Source organism: Felis catus, chromosome A2 (assembly GCF_018350175.1).
Source record: "Felis catus isolate Fca126 chromosome A2, F.catus_Fca126_mat1.0, whole genome shotgun sequence".
NCBI classification, from domain to species: Eukaryota; Metazoa; Chordata; class Mammalia; order Carnivora; family Felidae; genus Felis; species Felis catus.
The window spans coordinates 119342239-119369861 of NC_058369.1; the positions used below are offsets into that span (position 1 = coordinate 119342239).

The window sequence follows — 27623 nt, forward strand, 5'->3', positions numbered from 1 at the left end:
TTCCATTTTCTTCAGGAAACTGAAACAAAACAAAACAAAAAAAACCAGTAATCTTTCCAGATCAAACTTCCACCAAGCAGTTTTAGTACAACATTTATCATACCTAGCAAAACCACCAGAGGACAACTCCATCTGCTACAACAAAACAGAGAAAGATAAAGGTCTCCAAACACTTAATAGCACTTTCCAAAAAAAGGGCCATAAACCTAACACCACTGAAAGAGAAATGCAATCTGCACTTTGCAGACCTAGACAGGAATTGCTTCAATACTATCTTTTCCCCTCTTCCTTGCCATAAAAACTACCCACCCCTGGTTGTGATGTACAGATCTACATCCCAAGACTCTTAGGAGATTAAGAACCCACAGTGCCAACAAAGACAGGAAACGAGGGCTTCTTTCCCACACAGGCTTTATCGCCATTTCATTTCAATAATTATGTATCGGGTGAACACTGAAAAGCAAAGCAAAGAGTATGCCCACTCAGAAACACAATCAAGAAAAAGTAAGTACAACTCAAACTAGACATACAACAACACAATCACCCCTGTCAAACCAAGATCAGATACAGAACACCTTAACAGAATATGAGAATGATCCCGTTCATGCATTTTAAATCATCACTGGGAAAGATTAAGGAGCCCATCATAAAGCAAACACAATATCAAAGACATGAGTTCACATCTGAGAGGATGACCTTAAGAGTCCATCAAAGCTGTGGTTTGGGGTCCAGGAAAAAAAGTTTACTAAATGCCTTCCTCGAGTCCAATTTAAAGAAGGGTTGAAAGGAAGGAATTTCAGTAGGAAACACAGAAAACAAACAAACAAACAAACGAAACACAGAAGCAATTAGATAAAATTTTTCATCCTAAACTTCATTTTGAATCCTTTACATTTACTTTTTTTTAGTTTTTAAAATTATGACTAAAATGCAGCAGGGAAAAGTAAAATAATGCAAATAAAAATTAAGTATCAATGACTCAAAAACTGGGGGGTGGATTCAGAAAGGTTTTTTTCTCCCTTCAAAAAAAATGTTTGCATGAAAAACAAAAGATTTGCCTGAAAAATTGTAAGTAGGTATCTGTTGGTCCTCTCTTTGTAATTGTGCATACTGTGGTATCATATAAAAAATTCGAGAACATTTAATATCAGACATAAGTAAAAGGTAAGTCTATCAACCTTCATTTTTGTTAACGATTGGAAAAAAATTCAACTGAAGTTACTATGGGATGTGAAGGAAAATACCAGAAAAATAACCTCCTATTTCTTACATGCTAACATTTTGTCCGGCAGGGTAGAGGTGAAGTGCCAGGTGAAGATTCACACCCACACAGATGCACGTCTATGATTCTCAATGGAAAATAAGTAGGAAATACTAAATGGTTAGAGCGTGAAACCACAAACAGCTCATTTCCACAGCACCTTCTCCCAAAACTCATTCCCCAGTTGTGAACCTCATATCCACAGGACACACACTGCAAATTAAAATAAAAACCAGCAACTCCTTACTTGGGAATTTATTTCGAGTTGATTTTGGGGTTCAACTGTTTTGTAAATATACTTCATAAGGATGTTCAGCATGGACATCAAAATTAGCATTCTAAAGCGCTTTCTTTTTTTTTTTTAATTTTTTTTTTCAACGTTTATTTATTTTTGGGACAGAGAGAGACAGAGCATGAACGGGGGAGGGGCAGAGAGAGGGAGACACAGAATCGGAAACAGGCTCCAGGCTCTGAGCCATCAGCCCAGAGCCTGACGCGGGGCTCGAACTCACGGACCGTGAGATCGTGACCTGGCTGAAGTCGGACGCTTAACTGACTGCGCCACCCCAGGCGCCCCTCTAAAGCGCTTTCTTTCCCCATTTTTTTAAACTTTACATCCACATATAATTGAGAGTACTTATAAATTCTCTAGTTCTCTCCCTTAAACAACAAAAACAAAATGGGTATTTTTCTTTTGGGGTCCTTACTTTTCTTCACCCTCATTACTACAGTTTCCCCATTATCATCGGAAGAACACAAGAACACTGCTGTATGCTCACATTAGCATGCTTCCTGAAATATCACAGTTCATCCTTTTAAAAATTACAACCTCAATCTTCAAAAACCACATCACCATTTAAAACTGATACACAGATAAAGAGCAAGATTGCTCCTTTTTTTTTTTTTTCCTGATGAAGAATCTCATTATCATTGGCCACTTTGGTTAGAAAGATAACATCACTGAGGTTAAGCAAAACTAAATTTGAACTTCATCTTGTCATAATCAGATGACCCACAACCAAAAGCAGGAAAAAAGGAAAACCACACAAAAATACATTTGGCTAAACTCCAGTTTTCATCACTATCCAGTTGGATGATTTGCTGACCAGTAATAATCCTTACTCTCTTGGAACTTTACCCCAGTAAGGGCCAGAGTCAGAATAGCGCTTTTTTTCTTACCAGACATTTCTTGCCACTATTCTCTGCTCTGCCTTTTCTACCCTTTCCCTTCACAACAATCTATCTAGTAAGCATTTCTAGAAACAATTTGGATATAACAAGTGGGAAATATTAAGAATAAAGACAGCAAGGGGTGCCCGGATGGCTCAGTAGGTTGAGCGTCCGGCTTTGGCTTAGGTCATGATCTCACAGTTTGTGGGTTCGAGCCTCGCATGGGGCTCTGTGCTGACAGCTCAGAGCCCGGAGCCTGCTTCAAATTCTGTGTCTCCCTCTCTCTCTGCTCCTCCCCCGCTCATGCTCTGCCTCTCTCTCTCCTTCAAAAATAAATAAAAACATTAAAAACAAATTAAAAAAAAAAAAAAAAGAAGAAGAAAGAGAGCAAAGTGAAATAAAAGAAGCTTCACACAGGACTACCAAAAAAAAAAAAACCCCTGAGAATTGGTATGAGGCTCTTCTTCACTGCTGTAAGCTCTAGTAACAAGAGTAGTGGTTTGTTTTTCCCTGTTGAACAGGCCACTATGAGGGAAAGGGCTCCTCCTCTTCATTCATCTTTCCAAACTACCGCCAATCATGTTTGGAGCTAGAAATCTGTAAGGATGAAACCAGACGTATCAGACCATTTGAACACCTAAAATTCTCAGGGTTCCGTCTATTCTCCAAATACACACTAGCATTTCAAACTTCGGCAAACTTGATTTTTTTTTAAAATTCAGAGAAAAAGTGGCAAAGCAAAATGTCATAAACCTCAGATCTCCTTACAGCCTTCAGTGAAACCTGTGTCGTATAGTTAGACTATGATGAGTATGGGTTTGTTTGTTCACTGTTTTTAACATAATCTGAACTAGGTGCAGAAAGTATCTTTCAGAGTTACCTTCAGGATAAAACACACCACACACACACACACACACACACACACACACACACACACACACCCCTGCACTATTGTTAAAGGTTTTTTGTTAAAAGCTGTTGAGACGGATTTCTTTAGTAATATGACTGAAGAACTGTGCATATTGAGAAAGGTAAAAAATATTGAGAAGATAAAAATCATCAATTCCCAACACATTATAATTCAGTAAAACACCAAATGGTAGGTGTAATGTCAAATAAGACTAAACAGTATACTTCATTGTTATTATTATTGCACAATAAGCTTTATACACTACCAGTCTTAAATCTTAATGTTGAATACTATAAATATACCAAAAAAGGCTACAAGCACACTGAAAATGGATATTTTACAAAGGCCAATTTCTGGTATTTAAAAAGTTGTGACTAAATAATTTATTTTGGAAAATAACAAATTTAAAACACAAGTTAAAAGAGAAAGCATATGTGAAACTGCCCTGAATAAGATACCCTTTGGCTCTTTTTAACACCCAACTTCTAAAAGACCTTCCAAGGAAGTTATTTTAGGTTTAAAACTTAATGGCTTTTACTTCCGGTTCCACATTTTCTTGTCTCTTATTCCTGTGGTTGACTAGATTCAAGCATATGAGACCAAAAACAAAACTGCTTTCAATTACTTGCATGGACTTTTTTAGTCGACTACTAATTCCTTCTATATTTTGATTTGAGACGGAGTATGTCACTCAATGGTGCTATCAATGGAGCGTGAAAAAGCATTTCTACTGATTCCATTTTTAAATAAACAAATCAAAGCCTAGCTACCTAAACAAGTGCCACACTTGAAGTTATTAGTCCTATCACAATATTCTAAAATCTTCTACCTAAAATGCCTTCTTTTTGCTACATCAGGCTCATTCTTACAGTAAGTACATGTTGTCATGCGGTCCCTTCCTAAAAAAGCCTCAACTTCCTCACTAAAAAATAAGGATAATCTGCATTTCACGAGGCTGCTATAAGGATTAAATGGTTTAAAATACATAAACTACCCAGCATCATAGCCTGAAATACCAAAGGTACTTAATAATAAATATCAGTTGCTTTCTCCTAGAAAATTCTATATTATGAAACTTTTTTAAGGTGTTAAATTAAAGTAATGCTATTTTGAATCCATTTGTTGATAAGGCCATGTACAATTTTACGCTTTCCACTCTAAAACGGTCAGATTTTTTTCTCAAGGAAGCTGGAGGATGGGGGCGGGGCTGGGGGGGCAGGAGACAAAAACTGAAAAACAACACAGATGTTTTTGCTGTTACTTTCATTCTCTTATTTTGTTGATAAGCTTGACTTTTTATCACTTTTATTATCTATTTTTCCAAGAAATGTATTTTTCTTGTTTTGTTTTAAGAAGTCTAAAACTAAGCAGATACCCTATGCCAAAGCACACCTCGGAGTGGGTATCTTGGTTGCTGAACACTTTGCAGATTAAGGTCTCAGTCTCTTTAAAAGATTATTGACAACTAAGCATTCTCTCACAGTTATGAATTATTTCCTACCTCTTGAAGGTTAAACTGGGTTAACTTTATATGCAAACATACTTTTTCATTCTTTGCGCTCAACCCTGTTGTTTTCTATGCCACAGAATCCCCTGATGACTAAACTCGTCACCACCTCTTACTCTCAACTTCTCAACACCCTCTGGTCCACTCCAACACCCACGCCTCTGGAAGAGATGCCCGGCATTGTTTGCAGAGTTGGAAACAATACACTTCCACTGGGGTTAATTTACATCAGATGCTGCCTGGCCTGGGGAGCGGAGTGCTGTCTTTTTTAGCCTCTTTCTTCTCCGGCTCCCGCCTCCCTTTTTTAATTTAAATTACTCTTTTTATTTTAAAAACTTCTGGATGTTTTATTACCTTGGCAGCTTCACTTTTTCTCTGGACTGACTAAAAAGGTAAGTTTAAACCGTTTTTCCCAGGTTAATGTCTTTTCTTTTTTTACACGTGTATCTGACAACCAGAATCTATAGTGTTAAAAGTACAATGATGATGGTGCATTTTTACCACGCTAACTCATGTTGGGCACAATTTCACTGTTCTTTGTAACCTAAATATACAAAAAACAAAAATGTTATTTTATATGCAGTTAAATCGGCCGTTCTCTAACCATCTTGATTAATAGCAACACATGCGCTGCTAAAAGGATAGGAAAGGATTTGATGCTTGCTTTTGCTGGTTCCATCCTTTTTTTTTTTTCCAGAAAACCATACATTATACATGCAAATACAGTAAGTCATTGTTTCCTTGAGTAATATTTAAAAGTATTTAAATGTTGAAATCTAATATTAAAAATATTCTAAAGCCAGCTTTCCTTTGAAAGCCAAAAGTCTCCAAAAATTGTAGATTTAAGAAATTGTTCAGATATCTGAAAAAGAATAAAGTATGATAATTATCTTTAATAAAGTTACAATCAAACCATCTCAGAGACTAAAATCCTAACCTTCCAACCAAATTTCACTTTATTAAATATTTTATCTAAAATCACGTTAAGTTAAACACGTTTAGTCAACACAGTTTAAAAATAAGGTATGCAAAGACTCCCAGCACACGCAAATGACACAAATCATTAAGAATCACATTTCAAATTTACAACACTTCCAACTGTGCGATTCCATAAGTATGAGTGCATGATTTTAACTTTTAACATTTACTTTGCACCACTTTTTCTTCTCTTCTCAAACTAGCTTCCCCTACGCCCCCCAACATACATATAAAATAGATCATTTAGGCCGGTGGTATTTTAGTACATCGCCCCTCCTCCTCCACTTAGACAGTCTTGCCTTTTATATCTATGTGGAGGTTCCCATGGCAACACTCACTTACACCAATACTATTTCCAACTGAAATGAAAGAAGCCAAAATCTAAATGCTCCATTACCAAATTACACACACCCTGAAACGAGTAAGGATTTTTTTCCTATTATTTTTTAATGAAAAAGTAGGTTTCTGGAATTTCTGCAAAAAAAGTCATTTAATATTACAGAAATAACTAGAAAAACAGAGACATTGTAGGCAATTTTATATATGCATATTATTACATGAGATTTGCATGGGCTTTCATTACATAAAACTGATATGCTGATCCAAGAGGTTTACTCAGTTACCATTATGAATAGTAAGTATAATTTTTACTAATCCAGTCTACTGTATCAAATTCTTTTTTTTTTTTTTTTTTTTTTTTTTTTTAATGTTGGCTACATAGCTCACAAAAACCCTGGTGAGAAATTCTAACAAAACAAGCCAAGAAGCAATTCATGGGCAGCAGGAGGCAATTCCAGAACACAGGCACAATCTATAAAGAGAAACCACTACAGCTTTTTGATGTTAAATAAGTAGGAATATCAGCATACAACAAAGCTAAGAAACAGACTGTTGTATCAAGTTTAAAAGTAAAATATTCAGGGTCAAATGTCTTGAGTACCTTTGTCTAGACTATTTTCAAATGTGCCACTTTTAAATTTTTATAATTGTTAAAACACAATTCTCTTTTTGTAATACTGAAATTTGTATATATTTAGTTTTAGTACAACACACATTTCAATCAAGTTATTCAAAATATAGAGGGGGGGGGTATGGGTGTGTGTGTTTAAAAGCAGGAACATCAAGGTGGGAGGTCAAACATTTACTTTGAAAACATATACATTTCTTAAACAGGTTGTGCACACTTCTAAGAAGCCTCGACAGAAGAGGCAGGAATACAAAATGAGTAAAATTTCATAAAGCTTTTTGATAAATGATCAAAGCTAAGCATTAAACATCTCTGCATGGTGAATACACTTTTTAAAAGGGTAAAAATCAACAGAGTGCACACTGAACCTTATTTATTCTGACAACATATCATAGCACCTAGATAGGTTGTATTAAATAATTTGTTTCTGTACAGTTTATTAATATATGCAGGTTCATAAAAAAAGAGCAACGTATATTTTAATTTAAAAATTATAGTTTTATAAAATTTATAATGAGGGCTTTTTTTTTTCTTGCTTTTACATTATCACTTTCTTAAAATGAGCTGTTTTCGAAAGACTATAAAGACTCCCTCAAAACCAGTACAGGAAACTGCAAGAATTTACTTTCCCAAAAGCAGCTTTTAACACATGAGCATGGACTGCCTAATGAATCTCATAGTTAGGCTTGTGAGAAGGACCCACTTGCACCTTTCAGAGGTCTTTCCCTCTTTTTAAAAATTCCCATACAGGGAAACCTGCTGACACTTTTTTTTTTTTTTTTTTTTTATAAGGGCTGGGGTGGGTTTGAGTGTGTGTGCGTTGGGGGAAGGGGTGATTTGCCGAATTGGGGAGTCTCTGCAACATCTGTGAGGGTTTTTATAGTCAGGATCCTCTCTCGAGTGTTTAGAAAAGCAAAACAAAAATAACCAACTGTTAAATGTTCGCTTTACCTAAAAAAAAACCACTAGCAATCCTCTGCACATGTATCAACATTTTACTTTCAATATTCACCACCTAAAAGCAAACATTTGCAGCATTCAGAAATCTCTTCAGGTCTTTGGAGACATTTAATCAACCTTGGTATCAGATGTATTTTTAAGCCAACTTCAAAGGCAAAATCTAGAAAAACGATTATGACCTCTCTTGAACAAAAAAGAATTTATTTTGAAAACCTCCCTTTATCACAAGCAGGTTTGGATGCAATGCCACCTGGTGGCACAAAAAAAACTCTTAACTAGTCTTAGGTTTTCAGAAACTGAGCTGCTGAAACTCCAACCATCCCTTAGAGTACTCTACCCTCTCCCAAACAAGTTATTCATCCCACAGTTTAACAACAACGATCATTTTTCTTGAAAAAACCTTAAAATTTTTAAGGAATTAAACGCAAGTGACAATTGCTTCAATGTTTAAATACCATAACAGCAGCAAAATATTGTTTCAAAAGCCTAAATTATACCAAAACTTCAATTTTTAAAAGATGAAATGTTTAAGGACGGGGGTAGGGGGACGGCAAGGATGGAGTAACCGAGCTGCTTTGTAAAATTACACTGTATAATTAATTCCATGGTAAGAATGTTTTTATGGTGTGTTTTGGTGACCTTTTATTACCATCAAGTTCACAATGCTGGTGGGCTGCCTTTTAATCCCTCCGCAGACAAAGGCCCTAAATAAACACAGATCCCTTCCTGGGAAAAAGTCCACTCTGGTTAAATGGTAAGGAAATGAGTAAATCATTAGTAATCTTTAAAGCCAAAGCTATAAACTCAAGTTACCTTAAGTTGAAATGAAAGTGTCCTGCAAGAGTTTCAAAGTTCTGTCACAGATAGAAATCTCCAGCTCTCGACTCCAGACTAGGCGCCAGCTGATAAACAAACAATTTAAGTCAAGAGCTGGAGAATTCCCAGCTTTTTCATTTAATGGCTTTGGCCAAGAGTATTTATTGCCTCCAGTTTTATTCTCACTTAGCTCTAAGAGGAAATTTAAACTCATCATTATCTTAAAGCCGCATATGGGTAGCAGTCAGCTCACCTGACGGAGCTCCCCTTACTCTGTACCAGTTTGAGCCTCTACTAGAAGTGATGTAATAACGTAAACTAATTAACTATAGTTTTAGGTGGACTTTTTAACAGGCTAAATAAATTTTGTTCAATATAGTTTATATTCCCACTCGGGGTAGTAACAATTCCAAAAAGTTTAACTTTACAATTTTACTCCAAACTACCAGCGAAAATGGAAAAGGACAATGTAATTGCTCTCTCGTCCCCACGTGCTCCTGCCTTGCCTGCCTCTCTCTCCTCTCTCTTGCCCTTGTCCACTCGCCCTTGAATGTCACATAAAGTAACTTTTCTGAATCAAATTTAGGCTATTCCTATTAATTTTAAAATATCCAGGGTTGTTCCATCTATTTCTAATAGAGCCGTATGCAAAATTTAACATGTAAATGCCTTATCACGAAAAGCTGTTGATTTTACACAAGTACTAATAAGAATATACAAATACAGCCCAATTAAAGATCATGAGAAATCATCAAATATTTCTTAATGCTGTTTTTAAAGGTTTGCTACTAAAGATAACACATCTCAAAGTCATTATTACGCTGTTGCTTGGATTCCTTTCTCAAAATTATCATTCGCTTTTAGAAAAAAATCTCATCCCTACTTAGGATTTTATGTCAAAATAATTCTTTTAACTACTGTAATGTTTGCAGATATCTGACAATTACAAGTAAATCAACTATTCTTCCTCTAGCTGCTTGTCTAATGAAAAAGTGCTGCAAGAAGATGTTTATGGCCTAAAACTACACTTTATAGGTAAAGGGTTAATAAAAATATGGCATTAATGAAGAAAAAAATTCTTTCCCTCCCATTTCTTAATTTTCAGAAAGTTTTACAAACCTATCTTGGCTGGAAAAGCCAATTAACCATTTCAGTGTCTGCCAAGACTGTTTTTCTACTCTTTTAATATATGTACACAGTACATTAAAAATGTTGGTCACTTGAGAACACGTATTACCCTAACACGTAAGAATTAAGGGAAATGAAATGTAATTAATGATAAAACTATTTGTATGCCCAGTCTCATATTATGTTTCGTTTTTAAAGACCTCCCTAAGAACAATGCCGTCCCAGAGACCACGAGGGATAAACATTCTGATGACCATAACTAACAGTCAATAACTCAATAAAAAAGATGTCAGGGACAAATCTTAAAACTCTTAATACTCCTCTAAAAAAGTCCACATCTCTCACAGTGATACAAGTAATCTGACCTATATACGAAACAACAACAAAAACCTTCTACCTTCAGGTCAAGTTTAAATCACCAGGAAGGAAGACGAGAAGGTAAGTCTGCTGCCATCCCTTCACTGGCTCTCATGGAAGGGTCCTTACTATGAAATGGGCCTCTAAATTTAAAATTCTCACAACTGAAACACCCAAAGCAACGTAAGACAAAATGGAACCATACAGCAAATATAGAGAGGGAAGGATTTAAATTCAACTTACTATACTTTTGCTAACATTATCAAGCTATCTTTAAGAAAATCAGACATCTAAAAAAGAAAAGAAAATCAGACGTCTAGAAAACCACAAATAAGTCTGATAACGGTCTGATGGCAATGACAAGGCCCTCGTCAAATTCGTAATTCCGTTTCCTCCTCCCACTTTACCCCCAGTGCTATCCAGGGATCACAAGTCAAACAAAATAAAGACATAATACACAACGTATACTGGAACTAATTTCACACTGCTTAGCCATCAACAGATGTTAATAAAAAATAAATTATATAAGGAATAGCTTCAGGGGATTTATTTGCTAAATATACTTTACCTTTATATAAACACCACACGGCAGTTCTGAACTGTGACCAGACCCAATTGTGTCTGGTCTGACTTACATCCTGAATGGCAATTAAAGGACATTAAAAATACCCTAGGATTACTTCAGACAGGACCCCTGCCTTATCCATGCACTTTCCAACATAACCATGTGAAGAGAACACAGTGTCCCTCCACCACAGGACAGAGCCTGGCAGGATCGACCCTGGTAATGGTTACCTGACTGGAAATGTCAATGCAATTAAATGCGCGGCAATTAAAACCTGGCCTGCAGATTTGGAGACGGGGAACTGCAAACCGCAAGAGCGTAAATTCTGAGAAACAAACTAGGTTGTTATTAGCAATAGTAATTACTACTCACAATAAATGATAACAGTAACACAAGCACTGAGTGAACTGATCACCTGGCCTTCTCTAAGCCATTCTTCTACTATTTTCTTAGGAGACGGATTATTAAAGCTGCCTCAACTATGCTACCTTGGGCAGGGAGTCAGCAGTCTTCTCTAAACGTGTTAAGAACTCATTAACACCTTATATAGGGACTCCTGTCCGTGACATGTTGTAGGGAGTCTTAAGCCTGCCAGAGAATGTAAAAAGAGGTTTTTATGGGCACCTCTTCTTAGGGACTAATTTCAAAGAAATCCTTGGAATTTATTTACCAAACATTTCTGAACTACTTGTGCAAACTGGAGAAAATCCTAGGCAAAAAAAAAAAAAAAAAAAGGTATCCTCCAGAGGCAAAAAGGATACTTAATGAATATAAGGCGATAAGTAAAATTGTGGGTAAATGTAAACGGCTGACATAATTAACCCATTTCTAGTGTGCTGGCATTGATGAATTTTAGGTCACTTTTAAGGAAATGGATCTGTCCATCAAACAAAGTTAAGGAAAATTTTTAATTATTTGAGTTACTAAAGCTTTTTTTTTTTTTAATTTTTTTTTTCAACGTTTATTTATTTTTGGGACAGAGAGAAACAGAGCATGAACGGGGGAGGGGCAGAGAGAGAGGGAGACACAGAATCGGAAACAGGCTCCAGGCTCCAGGCTCCGAGCCGTCAGCCCAGAGCCCAACGCGGGGCTCGAACTCAAGGACCGCGAGATCGTGACCTGGCTGAAGTCGGACGCTTAACCGACTGCGCCACCCAGGCGCCCTGAGTTACTAAAGCTTTAAATACCACGAAAACAGGCCAAGGAAAGGCTTATTTTAGTTAATATTTTTCAAGACCGAGTAATTCAAGTCTCTCCTACAAAAGTCAATGCCATAAAACGCTCTTTTTAAACTTTTTTTTAATGTTTATTTATTTTTGAGAGAGAGAGAGAAAGAGAGTGAGAGAGAGTAAGCGGGGGAGGGGCAGAGAAAGGGAGACAGGATCTGAAGAAGGCCCTCTGTACACAGAGCCCAGTGCAGAGTTGGAACCCATGAACTGCAAGCTCATAGCTTGAGCTGAAGTCAGACGCTTAACTGACAGAGCCACCCAGGTGCCACTAAATTCTTTTTTTTTTTTTTTAAAGTAATTTCTACGCCCGACGTGGGGCCATCAAGAGTCAAATGCTCTATCGACTGGGCCAGCCAGGCACCCCTGCCACAAAATGCTTTCACATTTTATAATAGAAGCCAGTCATGTAAAAAGAAGTAAAAATCATAGTAGTACCGTTCTTTAAAGGGAAGGACTCATGAAAATGAATTATCTTAACCACGTTAAATCAACCTATTTCCAAACATTAAAAAATAAAATCTTCCTGAGCTAAGACTAAAATGTAAGAGTAAATGCCGCACCCAATACTACTGTTTAATCGAACAGCTTGTGTGACAACTTGAAAAAAAGACCTCTTGGGAGAGCCCTTCCCTCTGCACACATCATATACCCACGCAAATTCAGTTGTATGAAATTTGGTGAAAGCATTTACTTTTGGACAGAAATAGCAATGCTGCAGCCCAAAGGCAAGTAAATCTGCCAAGTTATAAACCTCTCTAAGAAAATGTTTTAATGAAATGCCAACAAATCCTTAACTATGATGGTGTTAGGTGCCAAAATAGAAATAAGTTTTGTTTTTGTGGTCCCTTTACCCTAAATTAGATACAGATCTGGTGGAAAAACAGTAGATGCCCAGTTCACTGTTTTAAAAACAAGAATGGAGTGTGTGTGAGACTTTCATTGAGGAATTGAGCAAGCAAGTCCAGGACTCTAACAGAAATCCCTTAATAGGTTTTGTGCTCACTACTCCGTGTTCTAAGAACACCTCAAACAAATTACTAAAACTTAACCCAGCCAAATAGAGTATAAAATTTGGGTTCCCGGTAGGGAAACACATACACACCAGTTCAATTATTTAATTTTGACATTAATCCCTAACTGGAGCAATCTGGTGTAGCAAATCAATGAGGCTTGCCGGCTCAGACAGCCTTGGGCTAAGCACAAGTGCCACCTCAGAGTCACTTCAACTCAAGGTCTCTGGGCAACTCTACAGACAGATTAGGCAATCAGTGAGTTTCTTCTTCAATTATTCAAGCACAGTTAAGTGCTGTTAATTACGCCCTTGGAACACACTGAACAGTATTTGGTCATTAGTCACAAACAATAGTTTTTAATTTGCTTTATGTCTAGCATTCATTATACACGAGAGCTGATCAAATTGGAACTAACCTTACAGTAGCAGACCCTCTCCAAAAACAAACAAAAAAGCATGTATCCAAAATGGTGTGACAAAACATTTGACTATTAAAGGATTACAACTTTCATACAGACGTGGTTTACACAAGATGGAGAAATAGATTAAGGCATCATATCTGAGGCCAGTGTCATGGGCTAACTTACATAACAGCCTAGTTAGCTTTACTTTGATAACCACAGATAAACGAAGGCATGGCTTTAGACATACGGGGAGTCAATTTATAGGTGAGTCAGTTCAATGGACGCTGAATACAATTACCTGCCAAGTCCTGGTGATACAAAGATAAATGTTCTACAAACCTACCAAGCTTGTTCACACCTCAGAGCCCTTCGAGCAGCTTCCTCCGCTGAAATACCCTTCCCCCAGACTTATGCCTTCACGTCTCTGCCTAACTGCCACTTCCCCAGAGAAGGCATCCTGTCCACTCTATGTAAAAAGACCTTCCCCTTAAGTCTGTGTCATTAACTGTTTACTCTGCTTTTTTTTTTCTTCATAGGACTTACCATTAAAATTATTTTTGTTCGTTTACTCTCTCTAGTCCTACTAACTCATAAGCTCCATGTGACAAAAGACTTTTCATGTTTTCAAAGCACTAACTCCAGCACCTAGACCATACCCACCACAGAAAAGTACTCAATAAATGTTTGTTGCATGAAATGAAGAGTGAAGCATGTCCCTTGCAATCAAGGTACTGTCAGCATAATAAAAAGAGGGTATAATCAGAAAACAGTATATAATCTTGCAGGAATTGTATAATAATTTTAAGTACATTTCACTGAAAAAAAACACAAGCCCTTCAGTTTTTTTAAACCTTCATTTTTAGAGTTCCTTTCTTTCCCTAAAGTTCTAGGCTACCCCTAATATCAAGTGAACTTTTTTTTTTTAATTTTTATTTATTTTGAGGGAGAGAGAGAGACAGAGTGCGAGCAGGGGAGGAGCAGAGAGAGAGGGAGATACAGAATCTGAAGAAGGCTCCAGGCTCCAAACCGACAGCACAGAGCCCGATGTGGGGCTCGAACTTGTGAACCACGAGATCATGACCTGAGCTGAAGTTAGACGCTTAACCAACTGAGCCTAATATCAAGTGAACTTTGAATTTGTTAACAGTACAACAAAAACTGAAACTAAAGGTGATAAAAGAATTGTATGAACTAACAGATTTCCTTTTTTCTTTGCTTAAAGAATAGTCACTAACGAACTGTAAAATCTAATTCCAAATTCCACTAGTTCGTTCCCGTGGATGTAACTGGGAATCAATCACCTATGAGGTTTGTAGTTAACCTTTAACATAAACTTTCCATTTCCAGAACTAAAACTTCTTCTGTTGCCCCAGAATCAACTGTCTAAATCGAATTTGGTATTATTCTTTCTCTATATATCCATACAGGTAAAAGTCAAAGTATTAATAGCCACCCCAGAAAGGACAAAGACAGTATTTCTTTACAATGCCCAACATGTTGCTATGATCAAACTGTTAGTGAAGAGTTCCCTTTCTGGTTGCTAAGTACTGAGAAGACTGCTGTGCTACATTATTTTGCACTGTGTAACTATTTATACATCATTTTTGTTAGTATATTTTCCTAAATCCTAAACTTCTAATGCAAGAACTTCCTCTTTAAGTTGTTCTGAATTACTATTCTACTTCTTTTATCCTACCCCCAGCCCTGTGATCATAATCACACTTCCCAATGGCATCTAATATTACAATATAACATTTTGAACACAGTAATTACTTAATATCTTACTGATGTTACAATGCAGGGCAGATACTTGAACTTCAGAGAGAGGTCAATGATCTGGAGATAAATAAGCTGGAGTACAGCCTGGGAGTGAGGAAACAACTGCAGGAAAGCTCAAAATATTTGACATTAATCTTGAAATTAAAAAACTAGAAACCAGAAGATCTTTAATGTAATCCATCATACTTTATTACATGCTCGCCAGGAGATATACACTGGAGATAGAAAGTGGAGAAAGACATCTGCCCTCTTCAGAGTCTAGCAGTGGAAGAAACGGGCACAAACAAGAATCACACCATGGGCCTTGCAGCGGCAAAGATACTATACTATGGGGACACAGAAGAAGGGCATGGAAAATAGCTTCACTGCCTTCGGTTATAATCCTGTCAACTCCATCTCCTTAAACCTCAGAACAGATCCTATCCTAGTCACATTCAAACATGTTAGGGATGTGTCAAAATATTACTCTACTTACTCTTTTTCTGGGCATTTATTTGATTAAACAAAACATTGGATCCACATGAAAGACATGAAAGACCCAAAAAACTCTGGTTCTATCCCAACTCATCAGTAGAACAAAAGACTCCTGAGAAGCCAGTTAATAAACATTTCGGGATGGGGTGAATACAATAGGACTATTCTGATCTCTGCAGAGGTCCCCAGATTTGAGAATAATGTCGTCTCAACCACTGCTTCTCAAACGACTGGAACAGAAATGTTAGGCCTCTTCCAGGTTAGAAGCCAACCTCTGTGAGTCAGAAAAGAAGGCAATTCTCCCTTCACCTCCCCACCAAAGGTTTTACTACACGGCAGTGCTAGTTAGTTAGCAAGACAGAAGAGAGAGGACCAGCCACTAGGTAAAATTGTTAGAAATGGTGTTAACAGTAGGCCACTGCTTTGAAAAAGAGAAAGGCCACCACAGGGTGGGACTAAAGGGAGAAAAGGTCTAACAGAGTGTGGGAAGATCCTCAGATTGAGTTGGGAGAGAAGATTCTAGTCTAGATTGGCTATCAAGCTAGAGAACTCTGGGCAAATCACTTAACCTCATTTCGATCTCAATTTCCCATCTGTAAAATAACAAAGTCAAATTAAGTTATTACTGAAGTCCCTTCTACTAATAAAAATTCTAAGAGCACAAAAGACACTTAAAAGCTATACATACTATTTAATATTGAACTCCAGCAAGTCCATGAAAACACCATAAGATTTACTGAAGTTTTACCAACTTACTTTTCCAGATCTTACGAAATAGAGGTATCTCATATCAGGGTGGCTACTTCAGTAGCATTTAGGCAAACATTCTCCTTTGTAATCAGGAATACAGAGATACAAGTCGGACCAGTTTGCAGCAAACAAAACTCTTTCCTGGACTGGCTTAATAATAAGCTTCATTTTAGCGTCTTAGCTTTAGCATTAAAGTTGGCCTTTATGCTAACTGTGGTACTATCATTCTCCTTCAGAAGGGGTTTATGACACTTATGACTATGTAAGCACAGGCGGCATACTGATCGATCCATTAGGCAACAAACACTTCTACAGAAGAATGGAAATATCAACCATATTGGCTCCATCAGTTATTTACTGCTACGTAACACTCCAAACTTAGTGGGTTTATTTGCTCACAATTCTGTAGATGAGCAATTTGGACAACTGTAGCTGGCAGTTCATTTGCCTGAGCTCAGTAATACAGCTGCAGTCATCTGGGAAGGTGACTCTGGCTGGATGGTCAAGATGGCCTCACTCGTAGGCTTGGTGGTTAGTGCCTGTCTCTAGGAGGCTAATCCAGGCTTCTCTATGTGACAGCAGAAAAGTCCCCATGAGCAAGACAGGGCCAAGTGCTTTTCAAGTCTATCCTTGTGTAACATTTGCTAATATACCACTGGCCAAAGCAAGTCAGATAGCTCAACTCAGAGTCTATGAGTGAATGGATACACAGAGTGGATTCAGAGATGTGAGTCATTAAAGGTCATTACTGTAACAACGTACCACACTAGCTGTTAGCTATTTTTTAACACTGTAAGGAGATGATGATTTTATAAAGGACAACTTTCCATTTAGCAATCTTTATTTTCCTCCTCAGATTACGTTAGAATTTTACAGAAAATAATAAAAAAAAATCTAGTCTTGGTCTTGAGCAAATGACTGGTTTCTTCAGTCCAGCCTTTCTAGAAAGTCTCCAGCTAGAAACAAGTCTTCAACTAATTACATATATACGTGTATATTAATGCACACATATGTATGTGTGTGTGCATGCATGTATGTATATGGTATCTGATTACACAGTAATTTTGGAAAATTTGGAAATTATGGAAATTAGGTATTATTGGAAAATCATAATACCTATAATCCTACCATTCCAAAATACCCAGATCCCCACTATTAATATTTGATATAATAATATGCTTTTAGAATCTTACTACTGAGAATCCTTGTCCTCTGAGATGATCATATGATTTTTAAGTATGTTAATGTGGTGAAATATATTCATGGATTTTCTAACATTCAGTCATTTGTGTACATATGAGATAAAACAAACCTGGTTGTAGTGTTTAATCTCTTTTACGCATGGTTGGATTTAGTTTGCTAATATACTTTTTAAAAATTTTTACTTCTGTATTCATGACTGATATAGACCTAAAATTTTTCTCTCTCATTTCTCTCTCTTTCTGGTTGACGTATCAGAGTTACACGGGTCTCCAGAATGAGTTGAGCAGTGTTTCCTCTTTTTCTATTGTCTGGAAAAGTTCATAGAAAAATGGAGATGATCTGCCCCTTGAAATTCTGGTAACATTCACCTGTAAAAAATCATCTGGGCCTAAAGTTCCCCTTGCAAAATGATTTTTTCTTTTTTACCATTTCCTCAACTTCTTTAACAGTTAAAAGAAGATTCAAGCTAGTTACTTCTTGAATCTGTTCTGAAAAGTTAGATTTTCTAGGAACAGCTCTAGCCCAACCCATAGCAGTTTGGACCAAAAATTCACAACTCTTCAAGGTTGTGACATCCTTTTGTCAGAACTTAGAACAAGCAATGTATTTTGAGCATACGGAATAACAGAAGTGATTTTGTTTTGTTTTTGTTTTCAGTGAGGAAATGAAGACTCCTATAACAGGTCTAAAAATAGGTGGATATGTCTTGGGTACCAGAAAATTGTAATTGCTTCTTCTGACAAACAGAAATAGGTGTGCATAGATTTTAGCTGCCACTTACCACCAGAAACAGGGGCGTCCATGAAAACTGCTCCCATTTTCTCAACTTCTTTGGCCAATTCTTTTGAAACTGCAGGATCAATAGTACTGGAGTCTATTAATAGTGAGCCCTTCTTCACTTTTCTAAGTAAACAGATAAAAGTAATAGTTTAATTATAGGTTTATAGTTTTAAAAATATAGCTTGCAATTCTGCATAAACATTTCATGCAACTACCTATAGAATTAGAATCTACTAAAAGTTGCCAGATATCAAGGAGGTCTTTGGTTTAATATTAAAAACATTATTAGAACTGGTTAAAAATCTCAAATTCATTTTCAGATCAATTAAAGTTCAAAGTAAACCCAAACTCTTTCAAACAAACCTAAATAATCTAATAAACTACATGTTATAAATTCTGGTTTTAGGTGAAATACACAATACCCTAATAATACAGGTAAGCAATTTAAAACACCTGTTAACTTTAAAAGGTCTATTTGGTAAGATTTAAATTTTTGTTTGTAAAATAGCTGGGCTCTTTAAAAAGTATTTTATTTGTCTTTAATAAGCCATGTTGCCAATTTCACATATCCATGTCCTTTCCACTAGGTAGACTAAACACAACATTGAAATTCAGCCATTTGCTCGAGGGTGGCATATTCGTTAATAATTACAGCTTTTTAAAGATAAAATAAAACATCAAAGAGGCAGAAAGGAAAATATAGGAATGAACCTAGAAATCTCACAAATACAGTTTTTTTGCTCTTTATGGTAAATTTATATATATACATTGGCAAAGTGGGGAAGCAGTCTTTTCCTCTATCATATTTTACATCAATACTAAATGGCATTCTTATAATAAGACAATTTTGTTTGTACTGTAAGTACAGATTATATCTATCTACATGGTTCCCTTATAATCTATGTCTATCTTCACTGGCTAGGAAACTGACCTAAATTGTAAATTTTTTTTAATTGTAATTTATTTAAAGAGCTATGGCTTACCTTTAATTCAAACTTCCCAAAGTCCTTACTACAGATCAACTAATCCAGATGACACGTAATCATAATTATGATTAGAAAATTAGAAATGAATAAATATAAATACTGAAGAAGAAAATAGAAAATCATTGCTAAAAAACTATTAAAAGAAAGAAAAATCTTTTTATAGAAAAAATAGCATACAAAATGTGATGAACAACCATTTTAAACATATGAATTGATCTGGTCCAAATGCAATGGTATATTCCACAGAAAAGAAATAGCATGTTCTATTACAGGTCACTATAAGTATGTGGAGTTTCACTTGATATAACCTAAAACATAAGAATTATGTTTACCAATAATTAATTTTAATTATGTGATATTAACATTCCTTAGATCTGAAATATATTTTCTTTAATTTGACAGAGAGAGAGAGAGAGAGAGAGAGAGAGAGAATGCAAGCAGGGCAGAGGGACAGAGGAAGAGAGAGTGACAGCCCCAAGTAGGTTTCACACTCAGCGCAGAGTCTGATGCAAGGCTTGATTCCCGGACCCTGAGATCATGACTTGAGCTGAAATCAAGAGTCGGATGCTCAACTGACTGAGCCAACCAGGTGCCCCAAGGGTCTTAAATCTTGAAGCAAATGGGAAAGTGTCTCAAAAATTACATATGCACTGAGTGTGGGGAAATGACCCTGACCCAGAAGAAAATAAAGAACCATCCATAAAAAGCAAATTACAGTTCAATGTAAAGCCGCAATATATGAAAGCACTCCCTAGACAAAACTGCTCTGCTAGTTGGCCACCATATTCCTTAGCAAAGAATATTAATAAACAGTTGGTCACCACACAAAAGTTTAGTAACTTTTCCTGAAGAGGCAAATAAGCAGGCAATTAAGCAGGGCCGTAACTGGAACAGACTAGATAATGAGACCACTAAGTCACCTCAGGACCACACACACCATGGGCCTCAAGGCTCTGTCCAAAATGAGCGTCTTTCAACCTTCCCTGAAATCTAAACATTTATCTTATCAGTTTTCTGTCTTATAGCCAAGTGTCTTTTGCTTGCAAGTTACAATTCAATTTCCAAAAGCCTCAAATTTCACATATTACAGTTTCATGAAATTAAACACTTTCTTTTAGCCCTATGTATGTCTACAGGACCTACCAGTTTGTTCTCTCCTTGCTGAAATTCAACATCAAAACAAGTTAGAAACAGGAACCATAGAGACCAGCAAATTAAATAGGAAATTCAACCACTGTCATTCTAACACAACCACAAGGATTTGGCAATAGGCAGAAATTAACCAAAAGGTTCTCAAAGCCAGAGAAGCTAAGCACTGGCTAGAAAACTCTGACCCAAATTATATTTTATTTAAAGAGCTACTGCTAACCTTTAATTCCAACTTCTCAAAGTTCTTACTACAGATGTACTAACCCAGAGGACATACAATAACTTTTTATAATATAATAAAATGTTAAATAATAGTGTTCTTTCCAATGCTTGGTTTTATTTTTCATAGAAACCTTTTCCTGAATTTCTATAAACCATAAGAAAATTATGCTTGTAACATTTGTACAGTTTAAAATGCAAGCTTTAAAAGTCTCTTAAACATGTTAGCAATGAAAGCATAAGTTTAATCCAAGAGTTACGGAAAGAAACAGAAGCAAAAAAAAATTATTCCCAAAAGTCACATTCTTGCTTTCAGTGAAAAAAGAAACCCTTTACAATGAGAGAGAAACCACACCATTCACTTTTCAGAAACAAGAAAACAGTACAGAAAGTTTTAACGAACACCATTGTAATTTCCTCAAGTGTTAACAAATATGAAATTCATGAACTACGATAACAAGAAAATTTCCACAGTTGAGAAATACATACTTGAGAATTCCATTTGCTCCCGAATAAGCTTCTATTGCATTGATACTGGTGGGCAACATTGTAATAATTCTGTCAGCTTTTTCAGCTACATCTGCTGGGCAAGACACTACCTTTAAAAAAAATTACAAAGGCACATTATTTAAATTAAAACGGAGGCAGTTTCAAGAGCCCGAGCGGGATTCACTTTTTATGCATGCTGACAACAGTGACAGTGAATAAAACTAATTTATTTCCAAATGACAAAAAAAAAAAAAAAAGCTTACTGCCTAAAATAGAGAAGCTATTCCTTACACACATATAGATGCAGTTTCTATGGAATCAAATCTACTGTTTATTTTAAAAAGTGTGAAGTGAGTTGAGGGGGAAAGGGCAAAACCCAACAGTCCTGGGAACAGACGTACTTCTCATGGATTCCTCCAACTTGGGTTCTCAAACAGCATACTTTTTGGTAGATGCTTTGACTAAGAAAAACATCCTAGTGCAACGGGGATGGCAGCTAAAGTATAGGATTCACCAGTGATTTCATAGGCAGCAAAATCCCCCAGTAAAATTTCAAGTCCCGTTTACCACCAGTCTCTAGTCTCCATTTTCAAGGGGGGGAAAAAATGAAGCCTGTACAGAAGAGAAAAGGTCAGGACAAGGACATGAGCACTTAACTGTACCAGCTCTAAGTACCACCATAAAGGCTGAGCGCGCAAGCTACCAGGACACATGTGGAAACTATAGACACAAGACATACAAACGGGCATCAAGGTCCGCTCTCTCACTTCCGCCCTCATTTCTGCCTTATGATGACTACAAACATACCGTAAAGGAAGGTGGCCGTCCATCCTCTGTACGTGTGCATGCATGCACAGATGTACACGCCCTCACCCACGTTCCCCCAAACCCTTGCTCTCTCTCCCACGTGCACCCTGATATGCCTCGCCAGCCAGCTGGCAACCGAAGAGGTCAGAAGAGACTGGGAGTTCACTTCTTGAGTCAAACTCTCCTTTAACAGGAAGAATCCACCACCCCAATTGTGACAAAAGCTCCTCTAAAGGTTTTTCTCTCTTTAAAAAAAGACAAACGGCTACCAGGGGGATAACTGCAGATTTCTCTGTAGAATGGTGTACACATGTATTAAAAATGGACAGATTTTCTGCTAGGAAACGTGAAGGAAACGTAAGCATCCTGGAAATGGGAATGCCTCTGCTTTGCGTATGGCAGAATTATACCTAATGCTTTCTTTTCGTCTTTGATGTGCAGTTGATGAGAGGGAAAGAATGGGAAGGCTGTGTGTGATTTCAATATTGTGAGCTAGAAGTGACCACAATCCAATTTTCCCTAGAAGACTGTTAGCTCCGAAATCAAATGCTAGATGCAGTTTTAACATAATTTCCTAAGTCCTATTTTAAAACTGCAGGCGGTCAAGTTTCCTAGCGTTTTGTATATTAATATTAAATGATAACACAAAATATCTCACACCCCAAGACAAAAAAACCAGATATTCTCTTTCAGTGTTTCATTCTAAAGGCAATATGACATTTTAGAGTCTACTGTGCAGCACATTCAACAGGTACATTTTGATACCTCATCAGGATTTGCCCTGAAAGTTCTGAAAGAAAAATTTTTTTCCACGCAATTACGAAGAAATACTCCAGTTACGTAAAAACCTTTCCTACGCCCAAACAAATGCTGAGATTCAAAAGAAGGAGACTCTTTGCTGGCAAACGGTTCAAGTGTACTCAAGAAAAACAGCTCAGGAAGATGAGTATAAAAAAAGGAAAAGCTGTAGGAGTCCCATTTCTCTACTCCTGGACTGCATCAAAAAGACGGGTTCCACAGACAGCCTCCTCTGTTCATCCCTCCTTGAATGAAGCAATACAAACAGTGCAAGACGATGGCATACCTTTCAGTGGCCTTTCCTTCCATGATCAGCTCCAACTCTCTTGATCTTTCAGGGACTGCGGTAAGCCCCGAGGTCTAAGAGTCAATTTCAGACTCTCCCTTAGGAATTCGGTGAGTCTCTTCCATTGAAGGAAAGTCGATTTCACCTAGACAACTCCTTGAGAGGTGCCCTCAGGGACACCAACAATTAGTTCACAGATCTAAATGTACTTCACACCTCCAAGCTTCTCATACCCATGAACTGGCAGTGCCTATTCATGCAACTGCCAAGTGCATGGGGTGCCCAATCAGCCCCCTGCATCCCTAGCATCTGCTTCTTGGGATGCCTGGGTTGCCAGAGTACTGCTAACCCCTCAATTATATAGGAGAGTGGTGTCAAAGCTCACAGGTCCGGAAAAAACACACAATGATACTGATAGCTGGAATGTCACCACTGCACTGGCCACAACTGCTCCGTATCTAATGACTATCTACATTTGGTACATTATAACAGTCTCTAATTTGCACTACAGAAGGCGTGTTTATCAGACAGATAGACAGACATGTGTGTCCAGCTATTCAAATCATCTTGACTTCCACGTGATGTCTTCAAGCCTCTGAAATAATTGACAAAATTTGGCCATGACTCAAAAGCTGGGGGGCGGGCGGGGGGGGGGGGGACGACAAATCTTGTTGCCAGTCTGACACTAACCACAGAAGTCTTTAGGAGCCAAACTAATTAGAGTCCCTTCAATTACATTTACTAATTGAATGGATAAGCAAAGACAGCATGGATCACTGAAAGGAACACTAATTTGGGAAGCTAGAGACCCAAGTTTAAATTTTTTTTAATGTTTATTATTTATTTGAGAGAGAGAGAGAAGGTGACAGAGGGGCAGAGAAAAAGGGAGACACAGAATCCAAAGCAGACTCTAGGCCCTGAGCTGTCAGCACATAGCCTGACAAGGGGCTTGAACCTACCACCCGTGAGACCATGACCTGAGCCGATGTTGGATGCTTAACTGACTGAGCCACCCAAGCACCCCAAGAGACCCAGGTTTAGTTGCAGCTCAGCCACTAAGCCAATGTGTGACTTTGTGCAGATAACTTAACGTCTCTGGCTTTAGTTTCTGAATCTACAAGAATAGTGATTTGGGTTCTCTTTAAGGGTTTCTATCCCAGAGTAGAAAGGAAACTTAGGCAAAGAAATTTTCACATTTAGTAACCTTAGGTTCTTCGAAGGTATAGCCTCTGTGGAAGAGGTTGGATAGGCTGCATCTACAGTGGTCAGTACAAAGGTCCAGCATTATTAGCAAGATGCTTCTACACCTCCCTGTCTGACTCTGGGCCATGGCTCTGCCCTGCCATAACCATGTAGACGGATCTCTTGCTAATTCCAACTGCCTCACTCTTAAATTATTATGAATTAAGATGTCTCTATTTTTCCATTATCTCAATTTTAAGTATAGGAGAGTTGTTCCCATGTGTATCACAATATCTTTAGTCTTTAAGAATTTTTGTTGCCTGGGAATGCAAGCTGGTGCAGCCACTCTGGAAAACAGTATGGAAATACCCTACGACCCAGCAATTACACTACTAGGTATTTATCCAAGGGATACAGGGGTGCTGTTTCGAAGGGACACACGCACCCCAGTGCTTATAGCAGCACTATCGACAATAGCCAAAGTATGGAAAGAGCCCAAATATCCACTGATGGATGAATGGATAAAGATAATGTGGTATATATATACAATGGAGTATTACTTGGCAATCAAAAAGAATGAAATTTGCCATTTGCAACTACACGGATGGAACCGGAGTGTATTATGCTAAGTGAAATTAGTCAGAGAAAGACAAATATCATATGACTTCACTCACATGAGGACTTTAAGAGACACAACAGATGAACATAAGGGAAGGGAAACAAAAATAATATAAAAACAGGGAGGGGGACAAAACAGAAGAGACTCTTAAATATGGAGAACAAACAGAGGGTTACTGGAGGGGTTGTGGGAGAGGGGATGGGTTAAATGGGTAAGGGGCATTAAGGAATCTACTCCTGAAATCATTGTCGCACTATATGCTAACTAATTTGGGTGTAAATTTAAAAAATAAATCAATTAATTAAATTTTTAAAAATGTTTTTTAAAAAAGAATTTTTGTCGCCTATTTCTCTGGATTTAGGTTCATCTGTATGCCAGGACCCATCAATGGCATGTAATGGTATGTAATGCATAGAAGAAGGGATGAATTAAAGACAAAATCTGCTTTGCTGGGTTGGGGGAAGGAGGGAGGATGAAAGCATGTAGGCCCAGAGTAATCTAAAGGAACAGCACCTCCTTTTCACATATCCATCGGAAGCAGACAACTATTCGCTCCGCGTTTTTTAATCTTTCCAAAAAGAAAAGCATACTGTTACTTCAAAATTACACTACACTTGAAAAACTGACAAAAACAGTTTGTGCCTACATCTTGAAACATTTGGTCAACCATGATGGAGCCCACTCAGCAAGAGGCTTTTAAAGTTCTCATTTAACAAGAACCGAGTGGATGCCAGCTTACATCCCAAGAGAATTACTTAACCAAACATGCTCGGCCTTACAACCCAGGAATAACAAGATGAAGTTTCCAAGTTTTTAAAGAGAAAACAAAAGAAGAGACCATCTAATTAAGCCTCGTTCATCCAGCAGAAAACGCACACAGAAATGATATAAGTCCCAAGCCTTTTGGCATAGATCAGCAGCATCTCCAAGGAAATTCCTGGACAACAAAAATGAAAATGAAGCACAAGCCGTATGCCCTTGATGCTACTGCTTAAAAAGAGAAATCAGTATCTTTTGCAAAATAAAAGTGGGACGGAAGGAACAGACCCGAATATATCCTTAACCTGGGATGCTGTCAACTCACTTTATCTCCTAGTTCGGTTTGAATTTTTTTCCATCATTCTTTCATTTAAAAATATGTCTCTAGCTCTCTTCCAAAGCACTCTGGACTCAGTGATGACACCAAGGTGGTACAGATATAACAACCACCATAACGACAGCAAAGACAGCACTTTCTATGTGTCAGGTTCTCCAGGACTAAAAACGTAGTGTTATTATCCCCATTTTATATGAGGAAATTTAAGTAGAGAGAGGTTAAATAAATAATCTGTCCAAAGTCACACAGCCAGCATATAGTAGAGCCGAGATTTAAGCCCAGGCAGAGCTTAAACCCTCCAGGGTTTATATTTTTATATCACTGAATTCACAATTTATCAATTCATGATTTCTAACACACAAAAGCTGGATAACTACCATGGGTTACATTCTCATAAAAGATTCTAAAAGCTGAAATGATGCATCATTGTAGGTTAAACCTGAGTTTCCAACAGAAATAGGGATATGATAAAAGGATATTGAAAGAGGAATGCCCACATTTTTATGGAAATGACTGCAAATAACATATTTAACCAATTATAAATGCCCTTTCAAAATAGGTCAACCTTTTATTTTATAAATTTTTTTTAATGTTTATTCATTTTTGAGAGACAGAGACAGACAGAGCATGAGCGGGGAAGGGGCAGAGAGGGAGACACAGAACGTGAAGCAGGCTCCAGGCTCTGAACTGACAGCACAGAGCCCGACGCGGGGCTCGAACCCACGGACCGTGAGATCACGACCTGAGCCGAAGTCGGACGCTCTACCGACTGAGCCACCCAGGCGCCCCCAACTTTTTTTATTTTAATGAACTCTGTGCCCAACGTGGGGTTTGAACTCATGACCCCAAGATCAAGAGTCGCATGCTCTACCGACTGAGCCAGCCAGGCACCCCTAGAATAGGTTAACATTTAAGGGCACAAATACATTGATTAAATACCATCAAACATGTCAAAGATTTTTATCATGTCAAGTTTTTATTTCCTTCATAACCCATCTAGGGTTCCTTCATAACCCTTCTATCACTAGCTAAGGCTTGAAGCAGGATCAGAACATTCTAAAGCATTTCTTCAGCTGATACAGCAGGTGTCCATCTTGCACCTTGAGGAGAGGGGTGAGCCGCTGAGCAAAGCAGAGACAAGAGGCAGACAGAAAGGAATCTGATTACACCCGTGCCCAAAATTCGACTGTGCCTCGGACCACTCGCCCAACTCTGAGGTTACATCAAATGCCAAATCCCCACTTTTTGCTTTTTAAAAAAGAAAAAGCACTTCTTCGAGGAAATGTCCAAAGATCGTTAGAACCAGCTGGTTGCTTTTTGATCCAGATATCTCTATTTTGGGACTTTCTCTCCCTGCAAATTTCCCACTGAAAGCACAGTCAACATTAGAAACCAACTAGCCAGTCTGTGCAATCTTTGGGGGGGGGGGGGTACGGGGGGCGCAGGGAAGACTTGTTTTCTTTGGCTGCCATTTTATCAGCTTCACCTGATACAGCAATATTGGGAGAAAGGCAGGGGACACGTGTTCTCAAAACGGAAGCGTCAACACAAATAGGCTCTGAACTGTTGAACCATTAAACCTTCCGTTACACTGTTGTGCACGGCAGCAAGAAGTTTCAAGATTTTCACCTACATTTTTCCATCCCGTTCCAAATCTGGCCTTTGCTTTTTTAGTAGCAGAATGAAACTCATTTTTTCTTTTGCCCAACATTTTACAAATTTAAATACAGCTATGAAATAAT

General features: G+C 37.6%; 1 protein-coding gene and 1 non-coding gene across 3 annotated transcripts in view; both read right to left on the reverse strand.

Annotated features, from left to right (window-relative positions):
• Nucleotides 1-27623, reverse strand: part of HIBADH (3-hydroxyisobutyrate dehydrogenase) — a 115814-nt gene that overhangs the window by 72397 nt on the left and 15794 nt on the right. For both annotated transcript variants that reach the window (XM_045052531.1, XM_003982884.5), the window contains exons 3-4: nt 21094-21203; nt 18252-18373 (exon numbers count right to left, since the gene is read on the reverse strand). In XM_045052531.1, the coding sequence (XP_044908466.1) occupies nt 18252-18373; nt 21094-21203 (232 nt within the window). The remainder of the gene's footprint in view (nt 1-18251; nt 18374-21093; nt 21204-27623) is intronic.
• On the reverse strand, nt 26581-26665 carry TRNAR-UCG. Its single transcript has one exon. It is a non-coding gene; the product is annotated as a tRNA-Arg (tRNA).